This window comes from Brachypodium distachyon, chromosome 4 (assembly GCF_000005505.3).
Source record: "Brachypodium distachyon strain Bd21 chromosome 4, Brachypodium_distachyon_v3.0, whole genome shotgun sequence".
In the NCBI taxonomy this organism is placed as follows: domain Eukaryota; kingdom Viridiplantae; phylum Streptophyta; class Magnoliopsida; order Poales; family Poaceae; genus Brachypodium; species Brachypodium distachyon.
Window position 1 is genome coordinate 33,656,014 of NC_016134.3, and position 18,825 is coordinate 33,674,838.

Here is an 18,825-nt window from a genome sequence, read left to right on the forward strand (position 1 = left end):
ACAACCAGTACGTGGGGCGGAGCCTCACCGGACATGGACGATGGCGCCACCGGCCGTCAGCGGTCAGCCCTCACCCTTCGACTTTGACGACCAGCTCCCCGTCAGCTGCTCGACCCAGCGTACGGTCGATTCGTTGATGTTGGAGTTAAGCAGTGGCAGATCTTGGTATAGCCGTGTAGGCCAAAGAACCAGTTCTTAATTAGTGTTCTACTCGTACTAAACTCGAGCAAATTAGTACTCTAGTATTTACATCCTCTCAAGACTTTTTCCCCCTCTACAGACATATCTGGTGTAAGTACTCTACTTATTATGTGGTTTATCAATAAGCTTTTCTCACGAAAAAAGAGAAAAAATGCTCACAAAGATAGAAACATCCAGCTTTTAATCGGGTGGACCATTTTTTATTATTTGATCAACCAATAATTCTTCGTAACTGTATCTACTGAAATCACAACCAGTATATCATCATAATTTTACCTAAATTGTTCATAATTGTTTGATATTTCATAACTGTATGGATTAGATCATCATAATTGTACTAATTTTTTTGCCTAAACACGACCGATAAGTCATCATACTATCTACTAACGAAGCAGATCACAACCAATAGATCTTCATAAGTGTACCTAAACAACTCACACCCGACACGTCATAAATACACCAGAACAAAAAGCTTATCTAATATCACGAGATGACTAAAGGGCTACCAACCCAAACTTTAGTTATGCGTGCTAAAATCACATATATAGGACCTTCCAAAAGTAAAACCAACACATCTGAACATAATCTGGTCTTCCTACAAATAACATAATGATATATTGTTATACATGTTCAACAAACGAAAGATGACCAAGGATGTTCCCTGCACACGATATCAAGCTTACTTGAAACAAACAGTAAAATGCCCAATTTGATTGATGCTTCGAAGGCAACGAAACAGATACCATTGTAAGTGTCACATAATTGTTTCTGAACTGTATGCCATACTTCCAACTTGTATCATGGTAACGAAACATGAAAACACCAATCTGAAATTTCTAACCCATACCAAAGATTTCTAAGCAGGCTCATGTTTACAGTAGGATCAATAGAGAGGATGCTATAAAAAGCTTTAACTAACTCATAGGAAGACAGTCACGATAGAAGAGAACATTGTATGCTAACGATAAGGGGGAGGAATGTAGGCTGACAGTTACCAGAAGCATGCTTAAGATCTTTAATCAAGCATGCTCCTGTTACCAGGATACTCGAGCAAAGGCATTGTTTTTAGCATCTGAAGTGATTTACAGTTTTTTACATGAAACAGGTCTCTGTAAGGCTGCCCTTCAGCTGTCTTGCACCAGGTTGGTTGGTTCACTTAAAACATACTTGGGCAGTTCATATTTTGCACCTGAAATGTTAATAGCTCTAGTAAAAGACCCGAGCACAGTTGAAAGAGTGGTAAGAAAAACAATGAATCAGATGGAAAATCAAACCTCTCTCATCATAGCAGAGAGTCAGGTCAGCATTTGAAACAATTACACCTGCACTTTCCACAATTGCCTGTGCAAGGGATACATCAGCCTCTGCTGCAGCACGAAGGGCATCCCAAATTTCTGTACAAAGATTCAATGGTAAGTTCAAGAATTGCATATGCATGTAGCAAGAGCAGCTATGCAAACAGGAAGCTTGACTCGACTAATAATTTAATATGAAGCAAAATGGTGTGAAGACACACGGCATGATCGAAACCAGAGAGTAAGAAGTACCTTTCTGACCACCATAGTGAGGAGCTGTGTCCCAAAACTCATCACGCATCTGCCTGAGCTGGCCAATTGTAATAGGCTGGGGGTGCTTCCAGGGCTTAGGCTTCCTCACTTTCTTTGTAGCTTCTGCATATTTTAAAAATAACCTCAGTGAAGTGAAGAAATCGTGACAGGTAAAGGATAATGTAAATCTAGTGCAACTTAAGAAGCACCGAGTTTTTCTCTCCTGGAAATCATGTCTATGTAACAGGAACATTTTTTTCCCTTCATAATTTGATGAAAAGCTTCAAATTTGAAAGCAATTTTCCTACCCTTATTGTTATTGCCAACAACAACTTTGTTCCTAAATGTCCACCACGGATAAAAATATTACATATGGCAAAGAGCAAATTTAGACCAACAAGAAACTAGCTCACTTACAGGAACAATAACATAGATCAAAATCAACATATCTCAACAACTCACGATTGCAACTATTTAAATACCAAATTTACATATTATTTCATCTGTACAAATAGATGAGTGAGCACATGCAGGTATTAAATAATGATCTTCCATCTAATAATTGAAGAGTAGACATTGTCAATGAATAGTGAAGCATGTATCTAACAGATCTCCACAAGGTCATCAACTGCACACACTGTACTTACAAGTACTGGCATGCAATAGAATACAGTTCCAAATTTTGTATTGTATCATTTAAAAACAAACATAATATGATTTAACAGCATTGGATGTCACTGATCTTTCTTCATCAAAAACCAAATTCCACAGAAATCTTTAATACAAATAGTACTATCCTCAGTTAGCAGTTTAGCCAACATAGTTCTTGTGAACATCATCGGGGTTCAGGCTAACTACAAAATCATCCATACTCATCAACAAATATTGTGACGTCTATAAGTTAACCAGACAATAAGCTATTAAATTTGCTAAATATCCACAAAAATGCAATTCTACTCAACTGTAATAAAAAAGAAAACAAATCATGTATATTTCCAGCTTTCAGTATCCAACTTTCACAATATACCATGTTCATGTACCAGGACAAATAGAATAGGTCCTAAAATATAACATTAGCTTCTGCATTGCCATAATAACAACCACTGCTTGCCACAAAAGAAAACAGAACCTTCAAAGAAGCGGAAAACTGTGAAGATTAGCCCCAGATAAAATGAATGCATAAAGTGTTAAAAGTTAAAACTATGTCTTGCTGACTGCTATGCCAAGTAATTAGTTCACTATAAATTATACAGGCATCAAAATTCTGCATCATGTAGAAAGGCATAGTAGTGCATGCTATCCGACCAAGAAACATTCAGGTCAAACACAAGAAATTAGCTGTATCAACAAACTCTCGAGAAAGGACAATTTTTCCATCCCTGTGTAATTTGGGTTATATGCTTTAAAGTTCTCCATGAGATCATGAGTCTGTTAGTGCTTAAAACTTCGGATGATCCAAATCCAAATACACAGTACTAAGCCACCCAACTTATCTCGTACTGTCATACTACTGGACCATCACCTCACAAACTGTAATTTTCAAAACACAAAAACACAATATCAATAGTTGTAATGGATATTCATGTTCACCACTTTAGGTGTCCTGATATCCTCTGCACCAAACTATGATTCACCATGCCAGAAACTGCCATACGACAATATCTTCCACACCTCATTAAGGCAAATCTAATTTACACTCATGTTGCCACTTAATAGCATCATCGAACTAAGCAAGAGCACTCTGGAATTATACAAATGGCACTGACTCCATCTTACCCACAAAAAGTCATTTTTGAGAGGGACCAAAGAGTCACATCCTTCCAAACCTATCATTTTACAAGAGGAAACCCACGCAGCAACTGAGTCCATTCACTTGTCGGATGGGCATACATTCCATCCCTGCCATTTTTACCCACCATCAAGGAGCCAAGAACTAGACCGATCCGGCTAACTCAACCCAAATCACAACTCGACCAAGAATCCGATTCCATGAAGGCATCACTCAAATCCCTGTCAAGCCCTTCACCGGAAATCTACACACCAAGAACTCAACTGGATAACCTAACTCGATTTGGAAATCCCAGACAAGCACAGCTCGGCCAAGAATCCATTCACATCCGCAATTGAGCGCTATCTACTCCATCACAGTGCATACCTTCCAAAGGGACCAACAAATCCTCAGACCCCGAGAACCCAATTCCACGAGTCGCACAGGGAATCGCGACATATCTGCCACAAGCGCACGATCCTAACAGGGCGGATCAAACAGAAAGCGAAGAACAGGAAAGAAAATCTGAGGGGGTTGGGTGCTCGGATCGTGGACTCTTACCGCCTTCGGGGCTGCCCTTGGGGGTGGATCCTGCGCAGCCCATGGAAGTCCTGCTTGTTGGAGGCGAAGCCGTGGAGGGCTTTCGGGGGGAGGCACCGCCGCACCGCAGCCTGAGTTTCGATGGAAGAAAGGAAGAGAAAACGACGGTGATTTCCTTGTATAATCTTTTCTCTTGTAGGTCGTGCGCTTAGCGGTGAGCTCAAAGTTGTACTAGTACTAATTTTACATAAAGTTGCCATTAGCTGTTTTTATTATTATTTTCATGTTCCAAGGAGCAATTAACAGAAATATTATATCAACCCTTATCATGGTATCAGTGTCAAAATGGTTTAGGAAAAACTAGATTTTCCATAATATTTGCACAAATACTTGATATAAAATGTCTCAAAATTTCACATCGTCAAGCAATACTTTGAGAACTCTGAAAAAAAAATATGCTGAGAAAAATCACTCGGAAAAAGAATGTAAAAATAAATTTCAAAAACAATTTAGTTAGCTATTTTTGAAATGTTTAACTATTCCAATATAAAATAGATACTCCCTCCGATCCTAAATTATTGTCGAAATATTACATGTATCTAGACGTTTTTTAAGAACAGATACATCCAAATTTGGGCAAATTTGAGTCAAGAATTTAGGATCAGAGGGAGTACTATTTACATAAATTTATGGATTTTTCTCTTATATGCATCTCCATTTGGAATTGTAGTGTATCTTTTCTTTTACTAACAGGTGGCTCACAAGGCAATCAACGAACAAAGTTGAACATAGTCCTTTTGCTGGTTTTCACAGGCTCATTTCGTACCATTAACAACTTGAAGTAGCACAAAATATTTGTACATCGCTACGAACTAAAATAAATACTTTCTCAGAGACAAGTAATTCCGGTCAGAGTAAGTACATGATATTTGTACATTATTCACCAAATATTTTGTCGCAACGGCGGCGTATCTGGTGAAAACTCCATGAAAACCGTTGTAAAAAGTTCAAAAAATCTACAGAAATTGTGTTTTATATATGTGCAAATTTCAAGTCCAAACACAATTGCATTTAGCAACAGAAAAAACAAATCCAAAATTTTTCACTGTTTAGTACTCTGTACTGTTCAATTGTATATTTCTCTTTTTCAATCCTTCCAAATGTCTGAGTTTCAACTTAAAATTTACAAGTTTATAGAACATTGCTCCTTCAACTTATGTAATTTTTGTAGAATATTTTTTAAACTTAGAAACATGGTTTCTATGGAGTTTACACCATAAGGATGATTCTCACCTGATATTTTACCGTGATCACAACTTATTATCTTAGATCATAGTTAGGTGTAACTGTTCTTATTGCAGGAGTCGGCGACCACGAAAGTGACAAACCGGCTCCAGCTGTTGAGGTCTCTCAGGAGTAAAGATCATAACACATACCCATATGGATTGTTTTTAGATTATTGCATTCAGAAGGTCTATGTACACCTTTTCTTGTCAACTAGATGATGATCCACACGTTGTTGCAGAAATTTTTAGTTAATGTGAATGAAACTAATTAACGGAAGAGTATTTAAAATTATAAGCATGTAACGAAATTGTACGACATATTCTTTACTTGTATAGGCATGAACAAAGTTAAAAATATATTTAAATATGGTATCAAATGTTTATCGGTTCACTTGATGAAAGAGTTGCAATGCCCAGGCATAAAACCAGAAGGAATCTTGGAAAACACAGACAAACAACAATCTTATTTCGAACAAAAAACAAATGCATCAATAGATGTTTAATATCAACTAAACCTAATAGGAACACAAAGTTAAAGTGTTCTTTTTTTCATTTAAAACAATGGAACGTAAGAAGTATCTGACAAATGATGTAACAAAAGAGAAAAAAATCCACAAAAACACATGATTGAATTGATGAGATGACATGGTTTGAATTGATAGATTAACTCAAAATTGAAAATGAATACATGTATATCTTGAAAAAAACATGCATGACTTGATGGAAAAAACAAAATGCATGAGTTGATGAGGTGGCACGCATGACAAAATGATATATAAAAAAGAGAACTTTTTCATAATAACATGATTTAATTGATGAGATGGCATAGTTTGAATTTATAGGTTAATGCAAAAATATAAATGAATACGTGCATGGCTTAAAAAAGACATGCATTATTTAATGGGGTGTCATGGTTTGCATAGCATTATGGTGGGCCTAATGAGGTGACATGCTTGCATGTTGAGAGAAATAGTTAGTGAGGATCTCCTATTTAGGTATAGAAGATTCACGTGTTCCACTTCCACATGAACTTAGGCATAATGTGGTCATGTTTCAGAAAAGAAAAGGTTATGATAAGCCCAGCTGTTAAAGATCACCATCCAAACATTTGCGAAATATCTCCCCATCGAATCGTGCCACTAGTTTGGCACTTGTGTTGCATAACAACAAAATGCTGATAAATACGTCAAAATGGGGCACAGCTCAAGGTTGAATCTGACTTGTCTCGAGTCGTTTTCGCTGTTCGGTCGTGTAAACTATTTTGGGCATGGAATGAGGGAATGATACGAATCATCAATGTGGCCGGCCAGCACGCAGCGACAAATGATAGTCCACGCAAAAGGTAGCGAAAGAAAGACTGGGTCAAAACTCAAAGGTACAAGAAGATCCAGTGGATCTGTTATTCCTGGTTGATTAACTTATGCTAGAATATGAACGGATTGACAATTGTAGCCATGATCACTGAGCGAAAGAGACAGAAGTGTACGGACTAACTCTGCCTAATCTAACCGGACCTACATGGTTACATCATCATTATGATACAGGCTTTCTTTAACTGCAATTTTTTTTCTTTCCAATGTGCATCTCATTGATTCAGTCTTCCACAAGAAACAGTGTTGTAACTAGTAAGCTACTACTGACTGGACAAAGGTAATTTTGGGTCACATCATCCATTGTATGTTTGTCCCAAATTGCAAGAAAATTCACACACTCGAACACAATAATATTTACACCACAGCAAGGCGTCTCCAGGAATTCGGACCCTCCGAGGCAAAACATAAAATTTGAAAAGTACCGTGACTACTATAGCTAAAGCATATACTCGCCGACAACAACTTACGGAATTACAGAAAAAAAATCAAACTGCCGTTGAATTGCATGATCGAATGGTCGATGGAGTATTGAGCGACTTACCGGTCTTCTGCCTTACCGTCTTCCAAGTGCCATGAATCAGTGGTGGCGTGTGACCGTGCGTACGTGTATACCTGAATCCATGATGCCTTGCCTTCAAGAAGGCGTGGTTTAGGACACTGTGCAGGCAGCATACGTACGACGTGCAGTCGTGCATGCAGATGGAAGACTCCTAGGATCACCTAACACAACTGGCTAACTCATGCGTCACACAACTGGAATCCCTAGCTAGGACAATGTTCAAAGGTTACTTTTACAAATTCACGGTACAATTGATCGCCCTCTTCAATTCAAGGATTGGGTTGAGGCAAACACGTCGTCAAAAGGTCGCAGGACAGTGGCGGATCTCCCTCCTCCAAGCATGTCATTTTCGTTTCTCTTCCTAATTAGGATCGTACTTGTATGTTTCATCTAATTGCAAGTAGTTTCTTGCGCAATCACAGAAACAAGTATTCTTTAGATTCTGCCAGCAATCAGGAAGATTTGTCCTTAAACAATGTATTTTCTAGGAAAAAGAAAACAGCAATACATTTAAAGATAAACCACATGTGACGAAGAAATTTGCAAAATACAATGCACGTCCGTTGGCCAAAACAGATCGTTTACGGGTTCCTCACCCTATTCACCGTACGTCGGATCAATCAGGGTCCAATTCAGATTGCACGGAAGTCGGGTTTTTTAGAAACACGGTACTCACACACGCGCACACACTCAATCCTATGAACGCACGAACGCACAAACGCACACTCTATCCCTATGAGCATCTCCGAGAGACTGAGCCGGTAGTTCTTGAGAGATTGACGAAGTCACCGCAGGTGCCTCGCTGTTGACGAGTACATCACATACGAAAGAATAGCGCCGGTCAAATACTGGAATAAATCCAGATAAATGTATTCACCAACGTCAAGTTTAGGACTTAAACCTGGGTGGGCTGGTTCCACCACAGAGAACCACACTACCTGAGCTAGGCTCAGTTCACAGATTGCACGGAAGTCGTTGAAGCGATGAATCAAGGAAGACGATCTGCTGGTCTTGGAGCTGCAGTTTATGATGGCTGCTTCTTTATAGCCAACGATTGTGTCAAAATTTTTTTTGCTCATTGCCCTCAAGAAGCTAATGGTGTCGGACATGAATTAGCAATAGTTTAGCTAAGCTTTCTCCTCATGGAGTGGTTGCATGAACCACCTCCTAGTATTGCACCTCTTCTGCTTAATGATGTAACAACTATGTCCAATGAATAAAGACGGTGTTTTACTCGTAAAAAAAATGGGAGAGCACCACATGCCCTCTACCTGTAACAACCTTGCTCAATGTACCATCCGAAATCCAAGGGTCCCCCGGTGATTGCCTAAAAAAAAAGAAATCCAAGGGTCGTCTTAGATATATATATATATACCTTTGGACTATCACCCATCCGCAATATACATACCCTCTTCAAAGTTTGCACACCGGCCATAATATTTTGCCATGTAAAAGATGCACCTTTCTTCGCTTTTGTAGAAAGAAGATCACACTACACGAACATACTTGGTTCCATGACGCTAACCGTGACCCTTGTTTAGCAAGCATAGCAAATCTTGTACCCTTCCTTCACTTTTGGCAGAGACATCTCCCATCACGCCATCCGATGCATTATCTGACAATCATCATTAAATTTAATTTCCACCCTCGTCGGGCCAGTGTCTAGAGGCTTTTCTCCCATATGGCACGGTTTTAGGTCCACATGAATTCCATCTGCTCTCTATCGGTCAAAGCTTCTCATGTTTGGTCTCGGCACTCATGAGCAAAGTTGAGATTTTTTGGAATTATTACCACCAAGAATAAGTTATGAATTTTTTTTAGGGTAAGGACGGTTGATCTCCGTCATCCGATTAAAAGAAAAAACACTGTACAAAAGGGTATCGAGACGGATCCCCTAGAAGGGGGGAGCAAAAGGAAAGAAAAAAGAAACCGACAGAATTATCCTCCCGGTTCCGGGGAGCACACCAAAACTCTACCCTGGTACTCCTCCCAGATCAGGTAGGCCACCTGCAGAAGCGGCAAAGCCTTGGCCTGGATTGTTGTTGTTGTTGTTGTTGTTGTTGTTGTTGTTGTTGTTAACCGGTCTATTTAATATACACTGAATGACATATCTCTAAACCAATATATGCTACTCCCTCCGTGTATCCACATCACTTATTTCGGGACAGAGGGAATATGTAATTTTTAGGCGATAAAGACACATCTCCAGAGGTCAGTTCTTTCTCTCATAACTTGCCAGCATACAATGATGGTGATGGCCCGATGATGGGTCTTCCCTTCTGCCTTGAACATGTGGGCCAAGTACTGACCAAGATAGTCAAAGGTTGACTTGGACTGGAGTGGTCAGCCAGGCTGAACAGGGTGTTACAGCGCGGTCGATGGAAACAGCAGGGATGATGACACCCTTTATCAATGCTGCGTGAGAAAAATCTGAGGCAGTATATGAAACTAGTACGATAGTTTGGGGGAGTAACACTAGACCACAGATTAAATTTGTGCGATTGAGCTGAGTGCTTGTATGATAGAGTCAAATGAAAAATTTTAAGAACGGGAAGGGATATATATAGTGTCATTGACCCGTGCTTTTTTTATCCGATTAATAGGCGATATCAACATGCAATGGAAGTTTAATTTAGCTACATTTTGTTAATGCAATAGAATGTACACTTTGTGTGGAGAAACAGATAAGATCACTATCAATCTACAATTATTCACAAGAATCATCCATGAGTAGGAAAAGTTTCTGTGTTCTAACATGATTCCCACCCAAACAGCTGAAAAGAGAAAGGAAAGAAGAGGCAATGGCAGGCTACGGAAGGGAAATGCATCTGCAACAGCACAAGTAAAACCCGGCAGCCAAAACTAGAAACGCCCCCAGCCGGCCAGCCCACACACAAGGGGCCCTGCTCCCACGCGGTCTTCTATTTTTCGCAGGTTTTCTACAGCTCGCACTTGACTCAGGTCGCAATTCGCATACCTGCACTGCAGCATCTCAATCATGCCGCAATTTAAAGAGGAATCATTCCATTCCCTTCCCTGAGCTGAGAGACAAGTAGAGAAATCCTGCTTCTCCTTTTGCCTAGAAAGCCAAGCCACTCAGTCCCCCGACTCCGAGACCCGCTGTCCACAGTCCACTGCGTTGGAGTCGATTGGGGATGGGGGCATGGAGGTTGCCATGTGGCTGGAGACTGCTGTTCTCTATGTGCTTCATTGGCTTGCTTGCTGAGGTCGTCCATGGCGCGGGGGCTGACGCCCTCCATCCTAGGCTCTTCCCTGCTGAAGGTATGTATATATATGTATGCTCACTAACTCCATTCACTGCATTGGCCTCTGTCATCTGGTGCACTTTCCTCTCTTTTCTTTCTCCCTCTTAATTTTTTTGGTTTTCTTTGATTCCTCTTTTCTTGGTCTTGTTGGCTTGGGACTGTTGAGCTACATAAGTACTGCAAGAAGGAACCAACGCCTCACTTTAGTTCGAGATACATACAAGAATCTGTAGAGAACAGAGGAAGAAATCTTGGTTATATATCTTCCAAATGAATGCAAATTAACCCGGAAGTTAAAAGTGATGTGCTCTAGTTTGTTGTACACTTCAAGTAATGTGAAAGTTTGAGCACAAAACCTGTCATGGAGAAGAATGAAATGCTCGAGATGTGCTCAAGTCCCACAAATATTTCCCTCGGCTTGAAAATATGTCCTTTTTCTATGCTTGATTCCTTTTCTTTCTTTTTTGCCGTTCTCACAGCACGCACTCTTCGCCGGATTGCCGCGAAAATCGGGGTGGCGCATTGGAACTTCTCGGTCAATCCCTGTGACTCCGAAAGCATGAAGTGTGACTGCTCCTTCTACAACAATACCACATGCCATGTCACTGGCATGTACGTATGCATGACTACTTGGCACTTCTCATACTGATCTCTTCTTGTACAACATTTGGGGGGACACCTTTGGTTACACCATAACTTATGACTGTAAAATTGTTCCTCCGATGGAGATCATGATCATACTAGAGTATAACTGGGCAGGGCATGTTGCCTGGAGCATTTCTGTTCTCTAACATGCCCTACCTTTTGGGCTGTTCGGATCATCTTTGCAGATTCCTCAAGGAGATGAACTTCACCAGCCAGCTCCCGCCAGACTTCGCCGACCTCCCGTGTCTCCTCCAGCTGTAAGTACTAAACAGCCTGTCAAACTAATCTGAGCCATAAATTTTAAGCTGTTTTTCAAGGGAATAACAAAACAAATAATTCTATATTCACATTTTGCAGAGACCTAAGCAGGAGCTTGTTCCATGGAGCAGTGCCTGACAAGTGGGCCCAGATGAGGTTGCAAGGACTGTGAGTGCCTTTACTCTTCACTTTCCCCATTGCTACCTTGAGTAGTATAACGAAATGTAGCATGTGGAGCTATTTTGGAAACTAAGAACAACATGGCATTGAAAGTTTAATTTGTTAAGGGGGGTTTCTTGAAGGAACAGCCCCTATGTTATCTATAGTATGAAACATCACTGGAGTTAATGTTGGCAAGCAAATCATCTTAGATAGCAAAAAATTAGGCTACTCACAAGCACATTTTTCAAACTGTCAGGCATCTTTTGTGCAGTCTTACCTACCTTTTCAGCAGTATAGAAATAGTTTAGGATGAATGCATGAAGAATACTTTAAGCGACAAGCAGCATTTTCCACGTTGCTGTCTTGTTGCTGCAATACTAAATTCCTAGTCATCTAACATGGCTGTAGGGGAGATGAGATCCATGATAATGCCCTTACTGCATGACAAAATTGATGTGATTTTCTGATGATAAGAGGATCATACAACATGACCTTGTTGGATCTGAATAACTTTCTGTTCCTTGAATGAGTAACGTTATGATCCGTGACGGGGCTGTGGACATGGCTACCGTGTCTAGGGTTAGATTGAGGGTCTTCTTGCTCCAAGGGCAAGATAGAAGAGCTACTCCTCTATTTCTTGCTCGATTAATTCCTCATAGAGTGTCCTCTTTATATAGAGGCCTAATAATCAGTGGCAGTGCTAGGGAGCAGAGCATGTGATGTCAATTTTCAAAGATGTATGTGTTTATGGTATCCATGTAACACAAAGGTAAAACATCTATTACCAACATAGCTGACAACTAGCAGACCAAAATCCAGTGATTTCGTTTGAAATAGATTTATGGTTCCCAATTATCCATGTTTTAGAAGAAAAAAAAGTGGTGTTTCAGAAAGTGTAACATAGCGTTGTTGTATAACAGTATTATGCAGCAAGTCCTTGATCTCATGCCAAAAGTCGTGCAGGTCACTAATGGGAAACAGATTGTCAGGGACTTTTCCCATGGTTCTTACAAGGATCACAACCTTGACTAACCTGTAAGTATGAAGTTTGGCGAAACCAACGTTGATTCACTATTTTGAGTTCTCTTTTCTAACAATAATTTGATAAATTAACCGAAGGAGCATTGAAGGAAATGAGTTTCATGGGCTAATCCCACATGAAATCGGACATCTGACTCAAATGGAGAAGTTGTGAGTATTTTGCTTTGCTTACACTGCTCGTAAAACAGACAGAACTGTTGGTAGCTTGGTGAATATAGTTCTTTATGACCTCTATACCAATCTTCACTCAGGATAATATCAGCCAACGAGTTCACTGGACCCCTGCCAGCTGCTCTGTCCTTGTTGACCAATTTAACCGACTTGTAAGGATACCATGACCATTCTTTTTCCCTGCTCTTCCCCGCAGACTTTTTTTATAATGGTCAACTATTCAAACTCATAACAGGAGGATTTCTGGTAACAATTTATCTGGAAAAGTTCGTGATTTCTTGGGTAAACTGAGAAAGCTTGAAAAACTGTAAGTCAGTGAGTCAATCACAAAACAGTTTCGAATACTTGGATACAATAAGTATGTTATTTAGTTAAGGCGATTCGTCCTCAAGCAGGCAAATCGAAGGATCTCTATTGGAAGGGCCTATTCCCTCGGACTTCTCCAAACTGACAAACCTCTCTGATCTGTATGACGACGAATGTTTGAAAATCTCAAAATTCTAGAAGCACAAATTATTTAATTATTGGGTGTAAATTCTAAACTCAAGCAGTAAATCCTGACTGAATTTGTCTGTTAACCAGGAGGATTAGTGATCTGAGAGGTAGTGGATCAGCTTTCCCAGATTTAAGTGCAATGCAATCAATGAAAACATTGTAAGTTTGTGATTTGCTGAAGTTTTCAAGCTTAACGTCTATAACTTTTCATATAGTATGAACTGTTTAAATGCAGGGTACTCAGGAATTGTTCAATCAGTGGGAGCATCCCATCTTACTTCGGGGACATGAAAAATCTTAAGCATCTGTAGGTTCATTATGTCGTTTAAATAAGAGCAATGCAGCATGTTGGTTAAATCTATTTGTTATTTACATGTTTTTATCATCAATGTTCTCTATGCAGGGATCTGAGCTTTAATAAACTGACTGGTAAAATACCAGACTCATTTGCTAAAATGGGAAGCGTGGATTACATGTAAGTTGTGGTATTTATTGTAAACTGAACTAGGCATGCCATTTAATTGGTTCCTTTCTAGAATGCACCTCAACAAAAACTATATTGCAGATATCTAACTGGAAATTCACTCACCGGGAACATACCTGAATGGTTACTGCGAAGGAACAACATTGCGTAAGTTATTCTGTACATGCACACTCTGAAGAACCATCATTCTTAGATGCCAATACCTACAGATATCGATGGAATCATGCCACATTTTTTTCCCGTTCAAGCATCTTCTAAAGATGTTACAAGTGTTATTAGGTTGTTAATGCTCAATATGTTCATGAACTGATAAGAGCTCTCTCTGCTCCCTCTATAAGATAACTTTGTTCTCTTCGTAAGGAAATTTGTTCTATGCCCATATGTACACGAAACTTAGAACTTTGAAAATGTAATATAACTGCAACCATTGAACCTATATCAGCCTAAACTCGAAAGATTCACTTGGTAGTTTGTATAATCAAATATGACATTAAATTATCAAATGCAGGGACATATCTTTTAATAACTTTACCATGGGGAGCTCAGGTCCTACTCAATGCCTTCAAGGGGGCATGTAAGAAAGCTTTATCACAAATTCACAATCCCTGGCCTTTTTGCCCTTCGCAACCCCTGTGGACATGATTAAATATTTTTCCTGTGAATCTTCAAATTGCAGCAATCTGGTGGAGAGCTATTCACCTGAAATGATCAGTTTGTAAGATTCTTTAGCTTGCTGTTTCAAAAGATTATAGAACTCTAGACTACTGACCAGTCAGGACAAAATAATATCTTCTTTTACTCTGGGTAATTATACCTTTTGGGCAGAAACAATATCAACCCATGCTTGAAGAAGAATTTCCCATGCGCTGCTTCGAATGGACAGTGTAAGTTGATGCCCAGTATTGCTTCATAGTTGTTCCTAATCCGTGATGTATAACAAGGCAATTCTATATGAAAACACACGACAAATGGTTTGTTGATGCCATTACATATGCTGCTCATAGTGGTGGCAAACGAGACTAGCTTTTCCAATGAACAAGAAGAAATCACAAATTGCTACCCGGGATTATTATAAAGCTATCAGATAAATACTAAATAAAAATCAATAACTCACAGGAATGTAATTGCATCTTGTGCAAAGGTGCATTGGCTTTAAGCACATGAGCCAAACTCTAGTTATTTTGCTTCTTAGTCTACAACTGAAGCTGCATGTAATATTGTTCGATACATTTTCACAGACAGATCCTCCTTGCATATTAATTGTGGTGACAAAGAAGCAATCGTCAATGGAGTAAAGTATGAAACTGACACGGTACCAAAAGGTGCTTCCGTGTTGTATGTAAACCCAGGCTCAAACTGGGCATTCAGTAGCACGGGGAACTTCATGGACAACAACATCAATGATGACAGCTACATTGCAACAAGCACATCAAAATTGACCATACCCAGCTCACAGTTGTATGCAAGAGCGCGCCTTTCTCCTCTTTCGCTCACATACTATGGGCTTTGCATGCATAATGGGAGCTACACAGTTAAGCTCCATTTTGCCGAAATTGTATTCACAAATGACAGTACATACTGCAGCCTTGGCAAAAGAAAATTCAATGTGTTCATACAGGTATCAGCAGAACCCAGTCATTCCTTTGTAATAATAGCTGTATCTTGTTAGCTTCTGGAATAGTAATACGCTGTTCTATGATCTCAGGGGAAAATGGTGCTAGAGGATTTTGACATTGAGCAATCTGCTGCTGGGTCTGGAAAGCCAATTATGAAGACATTCACAACATACGTCACAAATCATACACTAGAGATTCACTTCTATTGGGCAGGAAGAGGGACAACAGGCATTCCATACAGAGGATTTTACGGACCTCTCATATCTGCAATATCAGTAGTACCAAGTATGTCATTTTAACACATAAATTTCAGAACTTTGCATAATGTGCTCCACTAATCACTGTGAGCAGGGGTACAATATTGAACAATAAACAGCAAGTGGTGGCATGCTTTGATCTTTGCGTTACTGTTCTAGAACGAAAGATGCTCTGTTTCTTAATGATCTGGTGGTTTTGGTTCATGTTCAGACTTTCAAATTCCTCTGGCTGCCAAGCTTCCCCAAACTGGCAGTAGGATATCATCTAAAGCTTTGCTGATTGGAACCCCAATTCTCGCAATATGCATTGCTTTTGTTGTTGGCCTTTATTGGATTAAGCAGCGACGCAAAAGCTCGATGCATCAAGGTGCTATTTAAAAAAAAAAAAAATCTTGTTCTGCTTATTTCAGTTTACATTCAATAACAAACTGGTGCCGATCTTTCACTTTGCTTCACCATGCATGTACGCACCATCTACTTTCCACTTCTCAGCAGAACTAGCAATAGAAGATGACTACTATATAGCAATATAAACTGAATGAAATCATAAGCTTCATCATTACCTTTTGAACATTTACAGAGAGATCATCCCTATCCATTTCTGACCATACGAAAACTTCTATCAGATCTCGGAGCACTTGACCTCCAGATTGGCTCCTTTACCTTGAGGCAAATCAAAGCAGCAACTAGGAACTTTGATCCAGCCAATAAGATTGGTGAAGGTGGTTTTGGTTCAGTTTACAAGGTCAGTCGACATTGTGTCTCCCGTGCTTAATTTCAACAAAGTTAAAGAGCATGATTCTTATATGGGAACATTGGCGTTGCTGGCAGGGTTTGTTGTCTGATGGCACAATTATTGCTGTCAAACAGCTATCATCCAAGTCCAAGCAAGGGAATCGTGAATTTGTGAATGAGATAGGCATGATATCTGCACTACAGCATCCAAACCTTGTCAGGCTTTATGGCTGTTGTACAGAAGGAAACCAGCTCTTGCTAGTTTATGAGTACATGGAACATAATTGCCTTGCACGTGCTCTTTTTGGTAATCTTACTGCCTACATTTCTTGACCTTCCCCCTTAAGTATTTTGAAATGTTAGAACTGATGAATAATTTCTATACGGGGTCCAGTTGAACAATATAGACTGAGATTGGATTGGCCAACAAGACATAAGATTTGCCTGGGCATAGCAAGGGGTATAGCATATTTACATGAGGAGTCTGCAATAAGAATTGTGCACCGAGATATCAAGGCTAGCAACATACTGCTTGATAAAGATTTGGATGCCAAGATCTCAGACTTCGGTCTAGCAAAGCTTAATGAAGATGGTCACACCCACATAAGCACAAAAGTAGCTGGAACTATGTAAGTGCCCTCTTTCAATTCCATCAGCACTTTCTCTTTTGATCTATAACAAAAAAGACGTTAGGAGAAAAGGCACTTAAAAGCAAAAATAACAATGAAGAACCACCTGCGGAAACACAGAAAACCCAGAGAAATAAAATATAGGTCAGCTAACATAGTAAGAAGACCACATAATGGAAGACTGGGTGCTTTCCTGCATACAAACATAAATGATAAAAATAAATGCATCCAGCTCTAGATTAACAATTTCAACAAATTGAGATGCTTAAAAACCAATTCGCATTTGAACAACCATGGATGGAGATTACTTCTCTACATAACTTTTTAGGAAATTCCACTTAACTGCACAATTAATTTCATCCCTTTTTTATTATTCTTGCAGTGGATACATGGCTCCTGAGTATGCAATGCGTGGTTATTTGACAGATAAAGCTGATGTTTACAGTTTTGGAGTTGTTGCCTTGGAACTTGTCAGTGGAAAAAGTAACACAAACTACAGGCCAAAGGAAGATTTTGTTTATCTTCTTGATTGGGTAACTTTTAAATCTTTATGTGCTATTGACAGTAATATGAACCACGTTGGATAGACTCGATATACGGTCAACTCTAATTCAACGCAATCAATGCCATGGGAAAATATTTATGCAACAAAAAACCTGTTAGCCACACTAGCAGGCATACATCAATTTTTATTTCGCACTTGTAATATAACCGAAGTGCCTAACGTTAGCTCAATCCTGTCTCCCTCCCAACCTTGTATCCCTTATAGCCAAACTTCTTCCAGAGACATGAGCTAACTCTAAGTCTTTTCACTATCAAATCTAACTAAACTTCTTCTAGATATAGATGAGTCCATCTGTCAAACTAAAATTCTGATAGACTAGTTTGGTCATGATTGGGTGATGGAATTTTTCATGCTTTCAGAATCATTTCACACTAGTAGAGCAGAATTAACTCATAAAATGGCATGTTCTACATTCACTACTATGCTTTTGCTAATATTATGTGTATTGTTATTTTCATGGTTGTTACCTCTAAGGAAACAAAATAAGGATGTCATTGAGAGAATAATTGAGTGAAACTGTTTTTTCTTCCAATGAAGAGCAACAGATACTGAACTATAGTGAAACAAAATACTAAACTCTGACAGTGCACACTTTATTCTCGAGTACATACCTTGAAAGCTTGAAGGAAGAAGCTAATGGCATTTGTTAAATGTGTTCCAGGCTTGTGTCTTACATGAGAGGGGAACTCTCTTGGAGCTGGTAGATCCAGACCTAGGATCCAATTACCCAACAGAAGACGCACTCCTGATGCTGAATGTCGCCCTCTTATGCACCAACGCAGCACCAACACTCAGACCAAAGATGTCCAACATCGTGAGCCTGCTCGAGGGTCATACCCCCCTGCAACCCTTGTTGTCAGACCTCAGCCTTGCTGCAAACAGCCTGAGCTCAAGTGGTCTACGCAGAAACTTCTGGCAAAACCCAAATGAGAGCCAGAGCATGACGATACAAGCATCACGTAACAACATTAGCGACTCATCATCTTTAGATGTTGGTGGTAGCCTGAGACCTTTGGTGAGTTAAATGCTAGATGTATTCCAGGTCCACACACCTGTAAGAACAACTAGGCTAGCCTGGTATATCTGTGGTAGCAGTATAATGTAAATACCACAACATACTAATGCCTAATCCTGCTAAGGATGTGAGTACTCTTTCTGTTCTTCAGAACTACAGAACTGATAAGATTATCTCAGAACTCTGAGGTCCTGACCTGACATGAGACTATC

At 39.6% G+C, this 18,825-nt stretch overlaps 2 protein-coding genes across 5 annotated transcripts; one reads left to right on the forward strand and one right to left on the reverse strand.

Moving 5' to 3' along the window:
* Positions 1-884: 884 nt before the first annotated feature.
* LOC100827721 (ubiquitin domain-containing protein 1) lies at positions 885-4,279 on the reverse strand. Its single transcript, XM_003577956.4, has 4 exons — positions 4,078-4,279; positions 1,749-1,871; positions 1,476-1,595; positions 885-1,390 (listed from the first exon to the last, which is right to left on the reverse strand). Exons 1-4 carry the CDS (start codon positions 4,118-4,120, stop codon positions 1,326-1,328), a joined length of 351 nt encoding a protein of 116 aa, XP_003578004.1. The 5' UTR covers positions 4,121-4,279; the 3' UTR covers positions 885-1,325.
* A 5,621-nt stretch (positions 4,280-9,900) lies between these two features.
* LOC100842785 (probable LRR receptor-like serine/threonine-protein kinase At1g07650) lies at positions 9,901-18,823 on the forward strand. Of its 4 annotated transcripts, XM_010239776.3 has the most exons (24): positions 9,901-10,556; positions 11,020-11,152; positions 11,371-11,442; positions 11,543-11,611; positions 12,569-12,640; positions 12,725-12,796; positions 12,898-12,969; positions 13,053-13,124; positions 13,213-13,284; positions 13,400-13,471; positions 13,548-13,619; positions 13,716-13,787; positions 13,878-13,943; positions 14,305-14,370; positions 14,473-14,511; positions 14,622-14,680; positions 15,035-15,414; positions 15,502-15,697; positions 15,881-16,036; positions 16,296-16,414; positions 16,501-16,711; positions 16,799-17,033; positions 17,416-17,566; positions 18,260-18,823. In XM_010239776.3, the coding sequence occupies exons 1-24, from the start codon at positions 10,430-10,432 to the stop codon at positions 18,620-18,622; spliced, it is 3,018 nt and encodes a 1,005-aa protein (XP_010238078.1). In that variant the 5' UTR covers positions 9,901-10,429; the 3' UTR covers positions 18,623-18,823. The 4 variants fall into 4 exon arrangements, with proteins under 4 accessions (XP_010238078.1, XP_014758670.1, XP_010238080.1 ...); XM_014903184.2 differs by lacking the exon at positions 15,881-16,036; XM_010239778.3 differs by lacking the exon at positions 17,416-17,566 and having other exon boundaries at positions 18,260-18,445.
* Positions 18,824-18,825: the final 2 nt, after the last annotated feature.

What these genes read in the sequence shown, in the direction of transcription:
- LOC100827721 (XM_003577956.4), bottom strand. Translation starts at nt 4,120, where the DNA reads ATGGGCTGCGCAGGATCCACCCCCAAGGGCAGCCCCGAAGGCG. An exon ending in CAAGGGCAGCCCCGAAGGCG is followed by an intron (nt 1,872 to 4,077) that starts GTAAGAGTCCAC and finishes TAAAATATGCAG; the next exon opens with AAGCTACAAAGAAAGTGAGG. An exon ending in TCTCTGCTATGATGAGAGAG is followed by an intron (nt 1,391 to 1,475) that starts GTTTGATTTTCC and finishes TTAACATTTCAG; the next exon opens with GTGCAAAATATGAACTGCCC.
- LOC100842785 (XM_010239776.3), top strand. Translation starts at nt 10,430, where the DNA reads ATGGGGGCATGGAGGTTGCCATGTGGCTGGAGACTGCTGTTCTCTATG. An exon ending in ATGCAATCAATGAAAACATT is followed by an intron (nt 13,472 to 13,547) that starts GTAAGTTTGTGA and finishes GTTTAAATGCAG; the next exon opens with GGTACTCAGGAATTGTTCAA. An exon ending in TGCAATATCAGTAGTACCAA is followed by an intron (nt 15,698 to 15,880) that starts GTATGTCATTTT and finishes GTTCATGTTCAG; the next exon opens with ACTTTCAAATTCCTCTGGCT.